Source organism: Puma concolor, chromosome B3, assembly GCF_028749965.1.
Source record: "Puma concolor isolate L17-30 chromosome B3, mPumCon1.1.hap2, whole genome shotgun sequence".
In the NCBI taxonomy this organism is placed as follows: domain Eukaryota; kingdom Metazoa; phylum Chordata; class Mammalia; order Carnivora; family Felidae; genus Puma; species Puma concolor.
In genome coordinates, this window is record NC_141672.1 from 78,660,428 (window position 1) to 78,682,575 (window position 22,148).

General features: G+C 36.6%; 1 protein-coding gene and 1 long non-coding RNA gene across 4 annotated transcripts in view; one reads left to right on the forward strand and one right to left on the reverse strand.

Annotated features, from left to right (window-relative positions):
- LOC147580142 (uncharacterized) overlaps positions 1 to 22,148 on the forward strand; it is an 80,296-nt gene that overhangs the window by 12,341 nt on the left and 45,807 nt on the right. For all 3 annotated transcript variants that reach the window (XR_015251887.1, XR_015251886.1, XR_015251888.1), the window contains exon 3: positions 21,908 to 21,971. This is a non-coding gene — a long non-coding RNA (uncharacterized LOC147580142). The remainder of the gene's footprint in view (positions 1 to 21,907; positions 21,972 to 22,148) is intronic.
- On the reverse strand, positions 8,379 to 9,317 carry LOC112855927 (olfactory receptor 4F6-like). The gene has a single exon (XM_025919437.1). It carries the CDS (start codon positions 9,315 to 9,317, stop codon positions 8,379 to 8,381), a length of 939 nt encoding a protein of 312 aa, XP_025775222.1.

Here is a 22,148-nt window from a genome sequence, read left to right on the forward strand (position 1 = left end):
ATCCAGTTACATGTTACATGTACACCTGAAAAGTGTATTCATTATAATTAGGTTAAAAAATCTGATATATATCCACAGACCCAAAACATCTAGTTTAGTGTGATCATATTTCTGATAATTTTAATTTTCAATTATTGTATTTCCCACTTGACCTGTCTTAGACTGAACACTGTTTATCAACGACTGTCAATAAATCTGTCCTATTTTGTTGTTTTGCTACATCCAACATTGTTCAAAATGTTACTTTCTTAACATCATTTTTCTTTAATACTGATAGATTTGAAGGATGGACTAACTATACCTTAAGGGCAACTATACATTGCCGCCAACCTGATTTTCTGTCCTATTTAGGTTACTTCAGTTACTTTGAAAGGAGGCTCAGAAGATACAATACTTTAAATAGCAATAATTTTATTAGTATACATCTTGAAATTGACCATCTTGGATCAGATTTCCCAAGATGACTATAAAGTATTTCATTATACAGATTCCGGTCTTTTATTTCTGACACATTAATAACAGTATGAAATGCTAATTCTATTATATTGTCTCATTTTCAAATTATACAAATATTGAATATCATTTGCCTACTTCTATACAACTTTCTCTCTGAAAATTTTTTACTTTTGTCTTTAACTGGGTTTTATTTTCTTGGTTCTTTTCATCTTTGTTTCCTGTATCCTTCATTGTAATTTTGGCAATTCTGGTCTCTTTTGAGTACCTAGTAGTTTATTTCTCATTTCTGAAATGATTTTGTCATGTTCAAATTTTGTTCTGAGTATAAGTTGGTTCTTACTTTTTAATTCCAAATTATTCATTTTCAGTTAGAGATTTTGAATTTCTGATCCAAATGTTCTTATATATCTTGTGTTACAGGTTTAATGACATTTCATTTATGAAAGAATATTATCATAAAATTTTTCTCTGTTTTGTGGCTAGAATCAGTACCAGCTTATGCCCAGATTCCAAAAGAAATAAATTTTAACAGAAAATTAAGTTGACATTTCAGGCTGCCTCATAAATACATACATACATACATACATATATACATACCCCTCATGAAAATTTCTAAATGAGGAATTTTGCTTAAAAACACTTAAGATGTGTAGCCTCAGAAGGAATGTTTATCTTAACGGTAGAAGATATTCTATTGCCATTTTTATTTTCAGACATAAAAGGAGGAAACATTATGGAAGATATTTAATTAGGCACAATTCTAGATTACAAATAAGAAATACAATATGAAATACATAAGGAAGCAAATTCCATCTCAATATCAGTATAAAATGTCAGGGGTGCCTGGGTGGCTCAGTCAATTAAGCATCCCACTCTTGATTTCCACTCAGGTCAGGATCTCATTATCTGCAGGATCAGGCTCTGTGCTAACAATGCAGAGCCTGCTTGGGATTCTGTCTCTCCCTCCCTCTCTGCTCCTCCTTCTCTCTCTTTCAAAATAAATAAACTTTAAAAACAAAATGAGAGGAGAGAGGGAAGATGGCGGTGTAGGAGGACGCTGGGCTCACCGCGCGTCCTGCTGATCACTTAGATTCCACCTACACCTGCCTAATAACCCAGAAAAACACCAGAGGATTAGCAGAACGGAGTCGCTGGAGCCAAGCGCAGACGAGAGGCCCACGGAAGAGGGTAGGAAGGGCGGCGAGGCGGTGCGCGCTCCACGGACAGGCGGGAGGGAGCCTGGGCGGAGGGGCGGGTCGCCAGCCAAGCAGAGCCCCCGAGTCTGGCTTGCAAAAAGCGGAGGGGCCTGACGGACTGTGTTCCGACAGCAAGCGCGACTTAGCGTCTGGGAGGTCATAAGTTAACAGCTCTGCTCAGAAAGCGGGAAGGCTGGAGGACAAAGGGAAGGAGAGCTGCTGAGCCCCCTGACGACAGAGCTCAGTTTGGTGGGGAACAAAGGCGCTCGCCAGCGCCATCTCCCCCGCCCATCCCCCAGCCAAAATCCCAAAGAGAACCAGTTCCTGCCAGGGAACTTGCTCTCTCTGCGCAAACACCCAACTCTGCGCTTCTGCGGAGCCAAACCTCCGGCAGCGGATCTGACTCCCTCCTGCTGCCACAGGGCCCCTCCTGAAGTGGATCACCTAAGAAGAAGCAAGCTAAGCCTGCCCCTCCTGCCCCTGTGCACCTAGCCTACCCACCCCAGCTAAGACGCCACATCCCCAGCATCACAAGCCTGGCAGTGTGCAAGTAGCCCAGACAGGCCACCCCGCCCCACAGTGAATCCCGCCCCTAGGAGAGGGGAAGAGAAGGCACACACCAGTCTGACTGTGGCCACAGCGGTGGGCTGGGGGCAGACATCAGGTCTGACTGCGGCTCCGCCCACCAACTCCAGTTATACACCACAGCACAGGGGAAGTGCCCTGCAGGTCCTCACCACGCCAGGGACTATCCAAAATGACCAAGCGGAAGAATTCCCCTCAGAAGAATCTCCAGGAAATAACAACAGCTAATGAGCTGATCAAAAAGGATTTAAATAATATAACAGAAAGTGAATTTAGAATAATAGTCATAAAATTAATCGCTGGGCTTGAAAACAGTATAGCTGACAGCAGAGAATCTCTTGCTGAAGAGATCAAGGGACTAAGGAACAGTCACGAGGAGCTGAAAAACGCTTTAAATGAAATGCATAACAAAATGGAAACCACCACGGCTCGGATTTGAAGAGGCAGAGGAGAGAATAGGTGAACTAGAAGATAAAGTTATGGAAAAAGAGGAAGCTGAGAAAAAGAGAGATAAAAAAATCCAGGAGTATGAGGGGAAAATTAGAGAACTAAGTGATACACTAAAAAGAAATAATCTACGCATAATTGGTATCCCAGAGGAGGAAGAGAGAGGGAAAGGTGCTGAAGGGGTACTTGAAGAAATCATAGCTGAGAACTTCCCTGAACTGGGGAAGGAAAAAGGCATTGAAATCCAAGAGGCACAGAGAACTCCCTTCAGAGGTAACTTGAATCGATCTTCTGCACGACATATCATAGTGAAACTGGCAAAATACAAGGATAAAGAGAAAATTCTGAAAGCAGCAAGGGGTAAATGTGCCCTCACATATAAAGGGAGACCTATAAGACTCGTGACTGATCTCTCTTTTGAAACTTGGCAGGCCAGAAAGAATTGGCACGAGATTTTCAGTGTGCTAGACAGAAAAAATATGCAGCCGAGAATCCTTTATCCAGCAAGTCTGTCATTTAGAATAGAAGGAGAGATAAAGGTCTTCCCAAACAAACAAAAACTGAAGGAATTTGTCACCACTAAACCAGCCCTACAAGAGATCCTAAGGGGGACCCTGTGAGACAAAGTACCAGAGACATCACTACAAGCATAAAACATACAGACATCACAATGACTCTAAACCCATATCTTTCTATAATAACACTGAATGTAAATGGATTAAATGCGCCAACCAAAAGACATAGGGTATCAGAATGGATAAAAAAACAAGACCCATCTATTTGCTGTCTACAAGAGACTCATTTTAGACCTGAGGACACCTTTAGATTGAGAGTGAGGGGATGGAGAACTATTTATCATGCTACTGGAAGCCAAAAGAAAGCTGGAGTAGCCATACTTCTATCAGACAAACTAGACTTTAAATTAAAGGCTGTAACAAGAGATGAAGAAGGACATTATATAATAGTGACAGGGTCTATCCATCAGGAAGAGCTAACAATTATAAATGTCTATGCGCCGAATACCGGAGCGCCCAAATATATAAAACAATTACTCATAAACATAAGCAACCTTATTGATAGGAATGTGGTAATTGCAGGGGACTTTAACACCCCACTTACAGAATTGGATAGATCATCTAGACACACGGTCAATAAAGAAACAAGGGCCCTGAATGAGACATTGGATCAGATGGACTTGACAGATCTATTTAGAACTCTGCATCCCAAAGCAACAGAATATACTTTCTTCTCGAGTGCACATGGAACATTCTCCAGGATAGATCACATACTGGGTCACAAAACAGCCCTTCATAAGTTTACAAGAATTGAAATCATACCATGCATACTTTCAGACCACAATGCTATGAAGCTTGAAATCAACCACAGAAAAAAGTCTGGAAAACCTCCAAAAGCATGGAGGTTAAAGAACACCCTACTAACGAATGAGTGGGTCAACCAGGCAATTAGAGAAGAAATTAAAAAATATATGGAAACAAACGAAAATGAAAATACAACAATCCAAACGCTTTGGGACGCAGCGAAGGCAGTCCTGAGAGGAAAATACATTGCAATCCAGGCCTATCTCAAGAAACAAGAAAAATCCCAAATACAAAATCTAACAGCACACCTAAAGGAAATAGAAGCAGAACAGCAAAGGCAGCCTAAACCCAGCAGAAGAAGAGAAATAATAAAGATCAGAGCAGAAATAAACAATATAGAATCTAAAAAAACTGTAGAGCAGATCAACGAAACCAAGAGTTGGTTTGTTGAAAAAATAAACAAAATTGACAAACCTCTAGCCAGGCTTCTCAAAAAGAAAAGGGAGATGACCCAAATAGATAAAATCATGAATGAAAATGGAATTATTACAACCAATCCCTCAGAGACACAAACAATTATCAGGGAATACTATGAAAAATTATATGCCAACAAATTGGACAACCTGGAAGAAATGGACAAATTCCTGAACACCCACACTCTTCCAAAACTCAATCAGGAGGAAATAGAAAGCTTGAACAGACCCATAACCAGCGAAGAAATTGAATCGGTTATCAAAAATCTCCCAACAAATAAGAGTCCAGGACCAGATGGCTTCCCAGGGGAGTTCTACCAGACGTTTAAAGCAGAGATAATACCTATCCTTCTCAGGCTATTCCAAGAAATAGAAAGGGAAGGAAAACTTCCAGACTCATTCTATGAAGCCAGTATTACTTTGATTCCTAAACCAGACAGAGACCCAGTAAAAAAAGAGAACTACAGGCCAATATCCCTGATGAATATGGATGCAAAAATTCTCAATAAGATACTAGCAAATCGAATTCAACGGCATATAAAAAGAATTATTCACCATGATCAAGTGGGATTCATTCCTGGGATGCAGGGCTGGTTCAACATTCACAAATCAATCAACGTGATAAATCACATTAACAAAAAAAAAAGAGAAGAACCATATGATCCTGTCAATCGATGCAGAAAAGGCCTTTGACAAAATCCAGCACCCTTTCTTAATAAAAACCCTTGAGAAAGTCGGGATAGAAGGAACATACTTAATATCATAAAAGCCATTTATGAAAAGCCCACAGCCAACATCATCCTCAATGGGGAAAAACTGAGAGCTTTTTCCCTGAGTTCAGGAACACGACAGGGATGCCCACTCTCACCGCTGTTGTTTAACATACTGCTGGAAGTTCTAGCATCAGCAATCAGACAACAAAAGGAAATCAAAGGCGTCAAAATTGGCAAAGATGAAGTCAAGCTTTCGCTTTTTGCAGATGACATGATATTATACATGGAAAATCCGATAGACTCCACCAAAAGTCTGCTAGAACTGATACATGAATTCAGCAAAGTTGCAGGATACAAAATCAATGTACAGAAATCAGTTGCATTCTTATACACTAACAATGAAGCAACAGAAAGACAAATAAAGAAACTGATCCCATTCACAATTGCACCAAGAAGCATAAAATACCTAGGAATAAATCTAACCAAAGATGTAAAGGATCTGTATGCTGAAAACTATAGAAAGCTTATGAAGGTAATTCAAGAAGATTTAAAGAAATGGAAAGACATTCCCTGCTCATGGATTGGAAGAATAAATATTGTCAAAATGTCAATACTACCCAAAGCTATCTACACATTCAATGCAATCCCAATCAAAATTGCACCAGCATTCTTCTGGAAACTAGAACAAGCAATCCTAAAATTCATATGGAACCACAAAAGGCCCCGAATAGCCAAAGTAATTTTGAAGAAGAAGACCAAAGCAGGAGGCATCACAATCCCAGACTTTAGCCTCTACTACAAAGCTGTCATCATCAAGACAGCATGGTATTGGCACAAAAACAGACACATAGACCAATGGAATAGAATAGAAACCCCAGAACTAGACCCACAAACGTATGGACAACTCATCTTTGACAAAGCAGGAAAGAACATCCAATGGAAAAAAGACAGTCTCTTTAACAAATGGTGCTGGGAGAACTGGACAGCAACATGCAGAAAGTTGAAACTAGACCACTTTCTCACACCATTCACAAAAATAAACTCAAAATGGATAAAGGACCTGAATGTGAGACAGGAAACCATCAAAACCTTAGAGGAGAAAGCAGGAAAAGACCTCTCTGACCTCAGCCGTAGCAATCTCTTACTTGACACATCCCCAAAGGCAAGGGAATTAAAAGCAAAAGTGAATTACTGGGACCTTATGAAGATCAAAAGCTTCTGCACAGCAAAGGAAACAACCAACAAAACTAAAAGGCAACCAACGGAATGGGAAAAGATATTTGCAAATGACATATCGGACAAAGGGCTAGTATCCAAAATCTATAAAGAGCTCACCAAATTCCACACCTGAAAAGCAAATAACCCAGTGAAGAAATGGGCAGAAAACATGAATAGACACTTCTCTAAAGAAGACATCCGGATGGCCAACAGGCACATGAAAAGATGTTCAGCGTCGCTCCTTATCAGGGAAATACAAATCAGAACCACACTCAGGTATCACCTCACGCCAGTCAGACTGGCCAAAATGAACAAATCAGGAGACTAGAGATGCTGGAGAGGATGTGGAGAAACGGGAACCCTCTTGCACTGTTGGTGGGAATGCAAATTGGTGCAGCCGCTCTGGAAAGCAGTGTGGAGGTTCCTCAGAAAATTAAAAATAGACCTACCCTATGACCCAGCAATAGCACTGCTAGGAATTTATTCAAGGGACACAGGAGTACTGATGCATAGGGGCACTTGTACCCCAATGTTCATAGCAGCACTCTCAACAATAGCTAAATTATGGAAAGAGCCTAAATGTACATCAACTGATGAATGGATAAAGAAATTGTGGTTTATATACACAATGGAATACTATGTGGCAATGAGAAAAAATGAAATATGGCCTTTTGTAGCAACGTGGATGGAACTGGAGAGTGTGATGCTAAGTGAAATTAGCCATACAGAGAAAGACAGATACCATATGGTTTCACTCTTATGTGGATCCTGAGAAACTTAACAGGAACCCATGGGGGAGGGGAAGGAAAAAAAAAAAAAAAAGAGGTTAGAGTGGGAGAGAGCCAAAGCATAAGAGACTGTTGAGAACTGAGAACAAAGTAAGGGTTGATGGGGGGTGGGAGGGAGGAGAGGGTGGGTGATGGGTATTGAGGAGGGCACCTTTTGGGATGAGCACTGGGTGTTGTATGGAAACCAATTTGACAATAAATTTCATATATAAATAAAAAAAAAAGAGAAAGAAAAAAAAATAAATAAAAAAAAAATAAAAACAAAATGAAACAAAATTTTAACACGTAAGCATTTTCAAAACACATCGTTTTGCTTCGTGGGGTGGTGAACTGTCAGGCCTGTAAGTCTAAACAGCACAGGCTTAATGCCTGAACATGGAGTGGTATTCAGTATTGCATTGTATCCATGCTACATAAAGATATGTGGCAATACTACATAGGAGTTCCTTGTCTTTTACATTTTCTAAACCCCATCCTAGTTCTATTCTCTTTAATGTATGTTATTTTTTAATTCACATCTTTCTAACACCAGTACACATTTAAAGGGAATAGTTAAAAGCAGAGTTGAGAGGAAGAAGTTATAACTTTGCCCACTTGGAAACCAGATCTTAATATGATCTCAAATACTAAGAGCTGTTTGACTGTTTTTTGTTGTTGTTGTTTTTTTGCCCACTTTGTTGTTTTTGCTTATGTGAATATCAGACAATATATAATCTATGACAAAAATTATATTCATGTAATGGAGTATATCTGTTAACATAAGTAACATAGAAAAGAAAAAAGTAGCAGCACACCTGAACCAACTTAAATGCTTTGTTCACCCAAAAAAAAAAAAAAAAAAGTTGTAAGAATCAATCATTCTGTCTACATGAGAATATATTCCAATCCAGTAACACAGAAAACTTTGTTTACACCATTGCTCTGCAAATACAGCACGGTGACTTCAAATTCATGAGCCACACAAAATGCAGGTTTTCAGTATTTTAAAATTTTAAAATAGGCAAAATGGTCTTAGATAAATAAATATGCATATAATCACACCACTGACCATTAACATGGAATAAACTATCTGAGATTTTTGTTCTACTGAAAAATAAATTGTCTTAAGATAGTATATAACCCTTCAACACTTATCCACACAGTATTGCTTGCAGAAGGCACCACTTGTTTCCCCATGAGTTATTTAGGAGATCATTCTCAAACTCAGGAATTGACTACTCAGTCTTTTCATTGCCATCTTCATGTCCTTGTTCCTCAATGTGTAGATAATGGGATTCAAAATGGGTGTGATCATAAAGTCCAAAATGGCAAGAAACTTATCCACTGGCACCGTGGGGAATGGCCACACATAAACAAAGATGCACGGTCCGAAGAACAAAACCACCACAATGATGTGAGCTGACAGAGTAGAAAAGGCTTTAGACAAACCACCCGAGGAACGTTTCCATACAGTGACCAGGATGAAGATATAGGAGATGAGCAATAAGAAGAAGGTGCCCATGGAAATGAACCCACTGTTGGCAGTAACCATGAATTCCATTCTGTAGGTGTCTGTGCAGGCAAGTTTGATAAACCAAGGAAGGTCACAGTAAAAGCTATCTATCTCATTAGGACCACAAAAAGGCAAATGGACAACAAAAGCTACCTGGACCACTGCATGAATGAGGCCAATAACCCAAGCACCGGACAGAAGCAAAATGCACATCTGTGGGCTCATTATAGTCAGGTAGTGGAGGGGCTTGCATATGGCCACATATCTGTCCAAGGCCATGGCGATGAGCAGGACCATCTCGGATCCACCCAGGACATGAAGGGCAAATATCTGGATGACACAGCCCTGAAAGGATATGGTTTTGTGCCCAGAGCATAGGTTATGAATCATCTTAGGAACTGTTAAGGTAGAAAGGCACAAATCAATGAATGAGAGATTGGCTAAAAGGAAGTACATGGGGGAATGTAAATATGGGTCAAAAGTCACTGTAAACACAACAAAAAGATTTCCCAAAACAATTGTTACATAAAACACGGTAGAGAAAGCAAGGAGAAAATGCTGCACTTGTCTATAGGTAGAAAGTCCCAGCAACACAAATTGAGACACTTCAGAGTAATTTGTTTCAAACATTGGCTTTACCTGGTGATACCTAAAAGAGCAAAAACAAAACAATAAAAAAGGAATTTACCAAAAATTATTATTTTAAAACAGATTTAAGCTTTCATTAAATCTGGTTTTAAGAAGAAATCTTTAGTAACAGCCAACAGGTGTTTTTAAAATATCATGTTAATTTCTCTGTTCAGCTAATATACACACATAGTATAACTAATATTCCTATTGAAGGCTACCATATGTCCAGTTTTGAGGTAAAACACTGACCCTGACTTTAGGAGGCTTACAGGCTAATGGTGGATCTAGACATTAAATAGCTTTAGAGACAGATAGAACCCTCTTTTCCTTTAAAGAACAGAGTACCATAAGAACAATGTGGCTCATCCAAGTGGTGATTGATCAGATTCTGCTTAACAGGGAGTTACTACTGAAAAGTAGAGCCCACACTATGGAAATGCAAAGTGCAAAGATCATGAAACAGGAAGGTTAGCAGGGCAAAGGGATAAACAATTGAGATCAGGCTGGAGTAACAGGCCAGATAGGATGAAAGTTTGTATCCATAAATTGAACTTTGCTTTATATCCTATGAGCAATAGAGAATTATTAGGGATTTTAAGGAGTAGCTTGATATATTTCTGCTGTCAAACAGTCACAAGGCTTCAATGTAAGGAATTGAATGAAAGGCCTAAAGTAAACTTAGTGAAACTACTGAAGAATTATATCAGTGTGGACAGGGTGAAGTATTCAACTAACAAGATTGGAACAGCAGATGGAACTTGGATAAATGGAGATCTTTGCCTTTTAACATAAACATAAGGAAATTTTTAATGAATACTTAAATGTTAACAAGAAAACAAAAGAAATATATAAGTACTAAAAACAAACATTAAGATGGAAAATTCATTCTTAACACCCTTCATTAACAAAACAAGGAGGAAATAGTTGACAGTAACCAAGACATGGAAATCAAAATCACATTATATGTCGATACACACAGATATAGAAGGACAGTATATATAGATATACACATAGGTATTTTTACATGAAGATAAAAGTGCTATAAAATAAAAGTAAAAACACTGTGGAAATAGATTTGTTTGTTTGTTTGTTTGTTTGTTTAGAGAGAGAGTATGTGCATGCTAGCAGGGTAAGGGGTAGAGGGAGACACAGAGAATCTTAAGGAGGCTCCACACTCAGTACAGAGCCCAACACAGGACCCAGTCTCTCTAGCCTGGGATCATGACCTGAGTTGAAATCAAGACTCAGACACTCAACTGACTGAGCTACCCAGGCACTCCCAGATGATTAATATTTGTAATATGAAATTAGCTCTTCCAAATACATTTCAAAAATGTAATATATCAATTTTAAAATGAGTAGAACATATGAAGACTATTGACAAAAGCAAAATGCCTATTAATCATAATCATGAAAAATAAAACACTCTTTAATCAGATAAATGTAACTAAGATTACACTAGAGTGCTATTTAGTTCTAACAAATTGTCTAAGTTTAAAAAAAATGATGATTGTCATGGATAAGGCTGTGAGGAATCAGACACATTCATACACTGATAATGGTAGTACAAACTAATACAATTCTCCAGAAGGTACGTTCAAAATAGATACAAAAAGGCCAACAAATTAGACAAGCTAGAAGAAATGGATAAATTCCTAGAAACATACAACCTTTCAAAATGGAATCAGGAAGAAATAGAAAATCTGAATAGACAAATTACTAGTAATGAAACTGAGTTGGGGCGGCGGGGGGGACTCTCAACAAACAAACGTCCAGGACCAGGATTTACAGGTGAATTCTATCAAACAATTAAAGATTTATTCCCAATTTCTTTCAAACTATTTCAAAAAATACAAGAGGAAGGAAAGTTTCCAAATTCATTCTATTAGGCCAGCATTACCCCAATATCAAAACCAAAGACACTACTAAAAAGAAAAACTATAGGCCAATATTCCTTATGAATAGACATGCAAAAATACTCAATAAAATATTAGCAAACTGAGTTCAACAATATATTAAAGGGATCATTCACCACAATCAAGTGGGATTTATGCCACAGAAGCAAGGATGGTTCTATATTCACAAGTAAATCAACATAATACATCATATTAACAAAATGAATTAAAACTATATAATCATATAAAAACATACAGAAAAAGCATTTGACAAAACTTGAACATCTGTTCCTGATAAAAACTCTCAACAATGTGGGTTTAGATAGAATATACCTCAACATAATAGAAGCCACATATGACAAACACACAGCTAACATCATATTCCATGATTAAAAAAAAAAAAACTGAGAGCTTTTCCTCTAGCAACAGGACCAAGACAAGGATGTCCCTTAGTGCTACCTTTATTCAACATAGCACTGGAAGTCATGGCCACAGCAGTCAGACAACAATAACAATAACAACAAAATTAAAGACATCCAAATTGATAAGAAAGAAGTAAAACTGTCACTATTTGCAGAAAACATAATACTTTACATTGGCAATCCTCAAGACTCAAAAAAAAAAAAAAAAAACTACTAGAAGTGGTAAATCAATTCAGTAAGGTAACAGGAAACAAAATTAATATACAGAAATCTGTTGCATTTGTACACACTAATAATGAAGTAACAAAGAGAAATTAAGACACAAACACCAGTTACAATTGCACCCAAAAGAAAAAATATCTAAGAATAAATTTAACAAAGAAGATCAAAGAAGTGTGCTCTGAAAACTATAAGACATTGAAGAAAGATATTGAAAACAACATGCAGAAATGGAAAGATATACCATGCTCATGCACTGGAAGAATTAATATCACTAAAATGTCCATACTACCCAAAGGAACCTACAGATTTCAGGCAATGGCTATCAAAATACAAATAGCATTTTTCACAGATCTAAAACCAATAAACCTAATCTTTGTATGGAACACAAAAGACTCCAAATAGCCAAAACAATCTAGAGAAAAGGACAAAGTTGGAATTATCACAAGCCTTGATTTCAAGATATCCTACAAAGCTATCATTTATAATCAAATATTATGGAACTGGAACAAAAATAGACATGTTAAGTCAATGGAACATAATAAAGAGCCCAGAAATAACCCCATAATTATATGATCAATTTATCTCTGACAAAGGAGGTAATAAGGAAAAGGCAATCTTTTCGATAAGTGGTGTCGGGAAAACTGGACATCTACATACAAAAGAATGAAACTGGACCATTTTCTTACACTATACATAAAAACAAACCCAAAATGCATTAAAGACCTAAATGTGAGACCTGAAACTATAAAATTCCTAAAATAAAAGATAGGCAGTAATCTCTTGGACACTGGCCTTAGCAACATGCATATGGATATGTCTCCTCAGGCAAGGGAAATAAGAGCAAAAATGAACTATTGGGACTACATCAATCTAAAAGGCTTTGGCACAATGAAGGAAACCATCAACAAAACAAAAAAGGCAACCTAATGAATGGGAGAAGATATCTGTAAATAATATATCTGACAAGCGGTTAATATCAAAAAATATCAAAGAACTTACAAAACTCATACCAAAAAAACAAATAATTTAAAAAAATCACCAAAGTACCCAAATAGACATTTTTCAAAAAAAGACCTACAAATGACCAAAAGACAAGTAAAAAGATGCTCACTCACTAATCGTCAGGGAAGTGCAAATCAAAATTAGAGATATCAACTCATACCTGTTGGAATAGCTAGAATCAAAACAACAAGAAATAACAAGTTTGGGCAAGGATGTGGAGAAAAAAGAACCCTCCCTATGTATTATTGGTGAGAGTGTAAATTGGCATACCCACTGTGGAAAACAGTATGGGGTTTCCTCAAAAGATTAAAAACAGAAATACTAGATAATCCAACAATTCCAGTACTGCAATTTACCCAAAGAAAACAAAACCATCTATTCAAAAAGATATCTGCATTCCTAAGTTTATTGCAGTATTATTTACAAGATATGGAAGCAACCTAATACTAATATATATATATATATATATATATATATATATATATATATATATATATATATATATATATAGGTTAATATATATTATACACACACACACACACACACACACACACACACACACACACACACACATACACACATACACACAATGGAATATTACCCAGACAAAATAGGGAATGAGATCTTTCCTTTTGTGATAACTTTGGTAGACCTACAGAATGTTAAGTGAATACCAAATTATTTCGCTTATATATGAAATCCAAAAAGCAAGGCAAACAATAATAAAAAATACAGGAACACACTCATAAATATAGAGAAGAAACTGATGGGGGTGTCAGAATGGGCAAAGTAGGTGAAGGGTATTAAGAGATACTCTTCCTGGGGTACCTGGGTGGCTCAGTCAGTTAAGTGTCCAACTTCAGCTTAGGTCATGATCTCACAGCTCATGGGTTCAAGCCCTATGTTGGGCTCTGTGCTGACAGCTTGGAGCCTGGAACCTGCTTCACATTCTGTGTCTCTCTCTCTCTCTGGCCCTCCCCTGCTCATGCTCTGTCTCTCCCTCTCAAAACTAAATAAACATTTACAAATTTTAAAACAAAGAGGTACTCTTCCTATTATAAAATAAGTAGGTCACTAGAGAATATAGGCAATAATACTGTAATAATATTGTTCGGTGACAGACAGTAACTACATTTATCATGGTGAGTGCTGTGAAATGTATAGAATTGGTGAATTACTATACTCTACACCTGAAGCAAGTATAACATTGTATGTGAACTATACTTCAATAAAAAATAAACCAGAATTCTTTGACATGACAATAATAATACACACCAAAAAGTTTCAATTATCCTTCATTTATGACCAAGAATCTCACTTGAAGAAAATTTGCTTAATGCTACAATAGATTAGTTAAAAAATAAGCTATAGGGCTACATATATATTAGAACCATACTTATTAAAAAATATTAGAAATAATCTAAATGTCTACAATAGAGAATTAAATTATTAATGACAATTCCACCTGAGGAGCCATTCAAACATGTATAATGAAATAAAAGTCAGTAACATGAAAATATATGAATAATTTTCATTGAATAAAAAGAAATGGTTATCAAATAAGATGAATAGGAAATCCTAACCCCTAATCCATAACCTTGGGAGAGGTCTCTGAACAGCAGGATATTAGGCACATACCCTAACCCTAACCCTAGATCTGAGAGAAACAAATGAATAGGAAACCCATTTTTTACATTTATATGTCCAGGAAAAAAAATAGAAATTCTTATCTTCTATGCTTATCAATAAATTGTTACTCTCTGGACTTCTGTGTATTTATTAGTTTGAAGCATATAGAATTGTTCTTTCTGTAGGTCCAAAGATGATTAAATTTTAATGGTATAAATTTCAATCTAATATATTAACTAATTTGTTTCTTACATAATTTTCTAAACTACCATTAAGCAACCAAACTAAATTATGGATGCTTATTTCATGCCTGAATTAAGTAACGTGGTTCCCCCAATGCACTGCCACCACCAATTTTCCCCCCAGCCCCACACTACTAACAACCATTCTTTCTTATGTCATCATTCTTCCCTTTTACTACCCCGCATCATACCCAGGCTCCTGCATGTCACAAGTCTGTGCTTCCTCAGCAGGAAAGCAGCATAAGAAGGTGGGAGCACCATGCTCCCACTATAGCCAAGAATAGACTTGAGAGGAGTCAGGCCAGGCAGTAATAGAAATCCTGAGGGTTACTGTAGCCAAAAGGAAACACTACAGAGGTCCTACTAAGAGGACCCACCACAAGGGCAATGGATGTAGAATTTTATAGCCAATAACTGAGATAAAATACATAAAGATCAAGCAAAGAATAATGGGGTAATTACAGAACTGAATAGCAGTGGATATGATATCTCAAAGGACCTATAATCAACTCTATCTAAAGATTGTGAACACACAATGTGTGGATATTTTAAAATATGGATATTCTGGAATACAAAAGACACACATTTAGTATGTTCCCAACTGTATAAAATAAATAAAAATATTTTAACGATGAACAGAAAAGTCAGTAAAAATAAAAGATTATTTTTTTTCTTAGTCGCAGGAAAATTAGGTGTTTTTCCCTGTTTTTCTATTTTCTTTATCTTCCAAATGTTAAAAAATCCTTTATTAAACAAGTGGTCTTAATTTGACACATTTCAATAGATAGGAAAAATATTCTCATCAATCAGAGTGGTATATTTGATAGAAAAATCAATATATTAACTCTACAAGGAGAAGGTCTAACTTTAAAAAGTGGGAAGGCATGCACAGGTAACTAACACCAGGAACAGCAACAACACATACAACTGGCCAATAAACATATTTATTGATATTTAGTCTCATCATCAGTGATCATCATCAATCTTCATTGTTTTGTGTTTTACTGATCAACAGAGAAAGAGAATTCTCAGTATTATCAAGGTTTCAAAAAAAAAAGGTGCTCTTATATATTGATGAAGGGATTATAAATTGATTTTTGTTAGAATTTAAAATGTACAAGTATATTCCTAGAAGTACTAGCATAAGAGCAAATATTATGTACATGCAGCACATATGTTCATATAATATATATGTATTTACAAACAGATACACACATGTATACAAATAATAGAATGTTGTTGGCCCATGTCAATCAATAGAAAAGGTATTAATCACATTTTAGTATATTGATATAATGGAATACCCTGAAGTTCTTAAAATCAAGTAAATAATTCTACACATACTGTGGGGAGCCGGGCCCCGGTGCCAGGCTGAGCCCAGGTCGAGCAATGTTCCCCGTTGACTCAAGCCAACCCGGTGGTTCCCCCTCCCATTCATGTGGGAGGCCCGCCCAGGCGCCAGGCTGAGACCGGGTGGAGCAAGTTCCCTGTTGACTCACGCCAACCCGGTGGTTCCCCCTCCCATTCCCCCACTTTCAAGGGCATACAAAAGACTTGTCAAGGCTACGAGAGTTAATTCCTAAAGACTGTGGTCTGCAGGTGTTGGCAGTAATGCTACCTGCCTTTTTCTACCCGGAGTCAGATAGACACAAACATGGGAACTGTGTTTTGCTAGCAATCTATCAACAAGGTCTTGTGACCTGTTCAAAAAGTTCACAAGGTATACAAAACTAAATGTTTTGACTGGCAATAATCATGTAAAACCTGTTTATTCTTAAAATGACCTAATCCATAAAAGTCTTATATTATAAAAGATTGTGTACAACAACAATAAAGCCGTCACTTGGGCCATCAGCCCAGGGGACCCTCCTGTTCCCAAACTTTCTCTTCTCTCTTTTTTCTTTCATTCCCCTACCCTCAGAACCCTGACCTCGGTGTTTGTCGCGCCGGTCGCGACACATACAGGTCTGGAAAGATTTAAATTTAACGTGAAAAGAAAGTGCATAAAATTAATATGAAACTTTGTGTTTCAATAAAAAAATTCTCCAAGAATGAATACAAAATATTATAAATAGTAAGTCCTGAAAAGTAAGATTACATGTGGCTTTCACTTCCTCAAGCCTGTATTTCTGTTCTGTTTAAATGATCTAAAACAACTTATATTGTTTTTGACTTAAAAAGTATGATTTTTAAATACAAAATAAGGGGTTCAAGATGTGCACCCTTTCAAATTCAGATTATAGTGATATCAATATTCAAATAAGCATTTAAAAATTGAAATAGGGGCGCCTGGGTGGCGCAGTCGGTTAAGCGTCCGACCTCAGCCAGGTCACGATCTCGCTGTCCGGGAGTTCGAGCCCCGCATCGGGCTCTGGGCTGATGGCTCAGAGCCTGGAGCCTGTTTCCGATTCTGTGTCTCCCTCTCTCTCTGCCCCTCCCCCGTTCATGCTCTGTCTCTCTCTCTCGCAAAAATAAATAAACGTTGAAAAAAAAATTAAAAAAAAAAATTGAAATAAAATTTTACAAATGTGTGAACAACTGTATAGTCATATAAGTATCACAACCGTCACTTTAAAAATGTTCTCAGAGGGGCGCCTGGGTGGCGCAGTCGGTTAAGCGTCCGACTTCAGCCAGGTCAGGATCTCGTGGTCCGTGAGTTCGAGCCCCGCGTCAGGCTCTGGGCTGATGGCTCGGAGCCTGGAGCCTGTTTCCGATTCTGTGTCTCCCTCTCTCTCTGCCCCTCCCCCGTTCATGCTCTGTCTCTCTCTGTCCCAAAAATAAATTAAAAAAAAAAAAAAAAAAAACGTTGAAAAAAAAAATGTTCTCAGAGATTCATTGCCATGATAAAGTGACTTGTGAGCAGTCTATTGCTATTGTTTAGTTGATGGATACCAGTAAGAAAGGAGAGGGTAGGAAAAGGCAGGAGAAGGGAGGAGCGAGAAAGGACAGGAGCAATGAAAGAAAAGAAAGAGAGAGGAATAGAAGCAAGGATTACCATAAAGGTTTTAAGAGAGGCAGTTAACATACATACCAGGAGAATATTTCCTGTTTCTTCTGTCGCCTACTTACTGCTTAAAATTACGCAGTAATTTTTCCTGCTCTCTCAACATCACAGCATTTTGGCATATAAAACTCTTGGGAGCTGTCTATAGCCCATCTTTCTTGCACCTCACAAATGTCATGAACTACCTTGCTCCTTCATGAATGCTCAGCTTTACCCATACTTTTGTTCTGCACTTAAGGCACCCTGACTTTTTTCATTTAGCTGATTATTTCTTATTATAAAAATTCATTCCATCTATTCCACAACTAGTCAATGATGTCTCACTCTCCTCCAGTCTGGATTAGATATTCCCCTTCTATGCTTTCACATCATACTTGCAAACCTTTCATAATAAATTTTTCATGATAATATAATTTACACTTAAATAGTCTCTCTATCTCCCCTGCTAGGTCTATGAGCTTCTTGAGAGAAGGGACTGTGCTTAGTCATAAATGCTGGCCCATGTAAGTGTTGTGAGTTTGGGGAAAAAGATGAGTGATTGGATGGATGTGGGCATGCATATGTATATAAATGCATGGATAGTTGATGGTAATGGTTTTGTGATAAAGACTTTGATTTTATACTTTATTCCTATTGAAAACTGATTCCAGTAGAATAGAAAACAATTGCCACTCTAGAAATTGCCACAAATATATGGCAGGTAAAAGGTTACTCACATTAAAACCAGTTGCTAAGATCTTTTCTAGTCTCTATCCAAATGTAATACAATCAAGACTCAGAAATTTCCCTGTAAATCAAGACATAATCTAGGCATATGGAGCAATACATACAGCCTGAAATGAAAATTCTCACTTCCCTTGGAGAGACCAGCACCACTGGGTGTCCAAAAAGTGCTTGTCGAATTGGAAAACAGAAATGGAGATTTATTATTTTTATTATTTTTTTTATTTTATTTATTTCTGGGAGAGAGAGAGCACAAGCAAGGGAGGGGCAGAGAGGGAGTCACAGAATCTGAAGCAGGCTCCAGGCTCTGAGCTGTCAGCACAGAACCCAACACGGGGCTCAAATCCACAAACCATGAGATCATGACCTGAGCCGAAGTTGGTCGCTTAACCGACTGAGCCTCCCAGGTGCCCCCAGAAATGGAGATTTGAAAAAAAAGGAAAGAGGGAGAGATTTTCTAATGTTGTGCCATAAATGTATACACTGTTAGGATAAAAAGAATAGCCAATAATTTTAGCAGGCTATTGACATAATATCTCCACTTACCTGGCCAAAAAAAAAAAATTTTCAACCCAGAAAGTAATATTTTCACTGTTACTGGATCTTTCAAAAACATGTTTCCCTCTTTGATGCTATATGGTTAGTGCTTCTCACAGCTGCTCCTGCTCTAACAATAATCTAACAACACCTTTTGGGGACCACTTAATGGTTCCATGACCTGAGTCCCCAAGCCATTCATCATGGGAGTTTTACTTAGTTCTCATGGCATGGCATTAAGAGAAGGAAAGAGTATTAGAAGTTTGGTTAAATAAGTAAATGGAAAGCAAAGGAAACTACGTATAATAAACTATGACAGCAAAATATCTTTAAGGAAAGTTAGCATCTTCTAAAATTTTAATGTCTATTTATAAACTATCATTTAGATCAAATACCAGTGAAAAAGGAATAGTTATTAACAAACTCATTAAGAATTATTTAGGATATTTTTGAAAGCATATCCATGGACTATCCTTGGAAACACTGTACTTGCTTTTTACCTCATTTATACAATTAACATCCCCATTTTAGAGATACTAGTATTATATACCAGAAAAAGACTAAACATGTTGGCAAAGGTCACTATGCTAGAGTCAGATCTATATTTAAAAACCGTTATTTTTTTATTTCAAAGTACATGGATTTAATCCTACACTCTACTGCATCCTTTTATATGATTGCTATAATATAAAAATAAGAACTTACAGATTTGTCTTTTAAATTTTCTGAATGTTTTTACACATATTATCTCATTTATTTTTTCAAACAAAATGGTGAGATGGAAATGCAATATTCTTCCCTATCAAATGAAGAAACAGGTTGTCAGTTATATCCAGTTAATAGCAGAAAATAGTTAGAATTCATGTTCCTTGGGATTCAGTGCTGTGATCTTTTTATTCATTAACTGAATGCAGACATACTGAATGTCTCTAACTGCTTAGAAAAGCAATGTCTGTTTTTAAGACACAAAGAAGAAAAAATATCACACATTCTCATATCTTGTAACACTATTATAAGAGCTCCATTTCAACATATTGTTCTAATAAACTTGATTGTTAATAATTATTCTCATTATATCAAATTTTTTTAACTAAATTCTACATAATATCTGACCTGGAGAGTTTAAAATGAGCAAAAACTTAGTGTGTGAATTTTAACATACTTTTTAAGATCAAAACTGAATTTTCACCTAAATATCCAGCAGAGGGAAAGGTAAACTTAAGCCAACTATGACTGAAAAACAATATGCCAAAACAAAGTAGACAACTAAAATTTTAATTCATAATAGAAAATAATATGTCCTCATTTATCTTTCTCAGGTATTTATTGAGGGAAAATTCACACAACACAAGATCATTTGAAGCGTAGAATCCAATGGCACAATTCTGTGCAACCACAACTTCTATCTAGTTCCAAAATATTTCCATCACCCCAAGGAAAACTCCATATCCATCGAGCAGTCACTGGCCATTCCTCTCTTCCAGCTCCTGACAAACACTAATCTGCTTTCTGTCTCCATGCACTTACCTATTCTGAATATTTCATATAAATAAAATCAAAACAATATGTGACCTTTAATGTCTGGCTTCTTTCATTTAGAATTTTCAAGTTTATATATATTGAAGTGTATATCAGTACATTTCTTTTTATGATTGAGTAATATCCCTTTGTGTGGATAAACCACATTTGTTTCTCCATTCATCAGATGATAAACATTTGCATTGTTTCCACCTTTGGCTACTGTGAAAAGTTCTACTAAAAATATACATGCACAAGATTTTTTTTTTACCTGTTTTCAAATATTTTGTATAAATACCTAGGAGTAGAATTAATGGGTTATATGGTGTAGAATTAATGGATTATATGGTAATTCCCTGTTTAACTTTTTAAGGAAATGCAATACTGTTTTCCACAGTGGGTGTCCCTTTTTATATTCACACTAATGATGCACAAAAGTTCTAATTTCTCCCCATCCTAGCCAACACTCATTTTGGTTTTTTGTTTTTTTTCTTGCTAATAGACAACTTAATGGTCAAAAGGCGGTATTTCATTGTAGTTTTGACTTATAATTCCCTAATGAGTAACAATATGGAGTATCTTTTCATGTGTTTGTTGGCCATTTGTATATCTTCATTGGAGAAATGTCTATTTGGGTCTTTTGCCCATTTTTATTGAGTTGGTTTTTATTTTTACTGTTGAGCTATAAGAGTTCCTTAAATATTGTGAATAGAAGACCCTTATCAGATATATGACTTGCAAATATTTTCTCCAATTCTATCTAACATACTATCTTTTCACTTTCTTGATATTGTACTTTGATACACAATTATTTATTTATTTTTTCTTGATGTCATACCTCCTTAGGCTGTTCTTGGCTATAATACTTACCTAGACTTTCTATGTATTTAATGACCTTGACAGTTTTAAGGAGCACTGGCCATAAATGTTGTAGGATATCCTTCTATTGGAATGTATTTGATTTTTTTTTCATGATTAGACCAGAATCATGGGTTTGGGGGAGGAACACCACAAATAAAGTGCCATTTTAATCACCTCCTATCAAGGTTATATTCATTTCTCGTGGCCTTGATTGTCAGGCTGAACTAGTGTTTGTCAGTTTTCTTCATTGTAAAGTTACTTTTCCCTGCTTTCCATACTGTACACTTTGGAAAGAAGTCATCATGCTGAACCCGTATTTAAGAAATGAGGGGTTATGTTCCTCCAGGTTTAGGTTTAGGTTAGAGTGTCTACATAATTTACTTGTAATTCTTCTGTATGGAAAATTTCTACCCTACTTATTAATTTATTCAATCATTCATATCAATATGGGCTCATGGATATTTATTTTATAATTTGGATTAAGATACTTATTTGGATTAAATATTATTTTATTTTGTTGTACAAATTTTTTCAGTTTAGCCCAGTGGGAGCTCTTTCATTTGGTTCCTGATATACCCTGGTATCCTCCATCAAAATGCGTGAGTGTGTATATATTTGAACATTTCCTTATTTTCTAGCATTACAGAATGTTCCAGGCTTATCCTGTGTATTTCTGCCCTATTTCTATAATCAGCCACTTCTCCAAGGATGTCTGGTTCCTTTTACTGGAGATGATATTAGAAACAAACATCTGGGCACTACGCATGCTCGTTGTT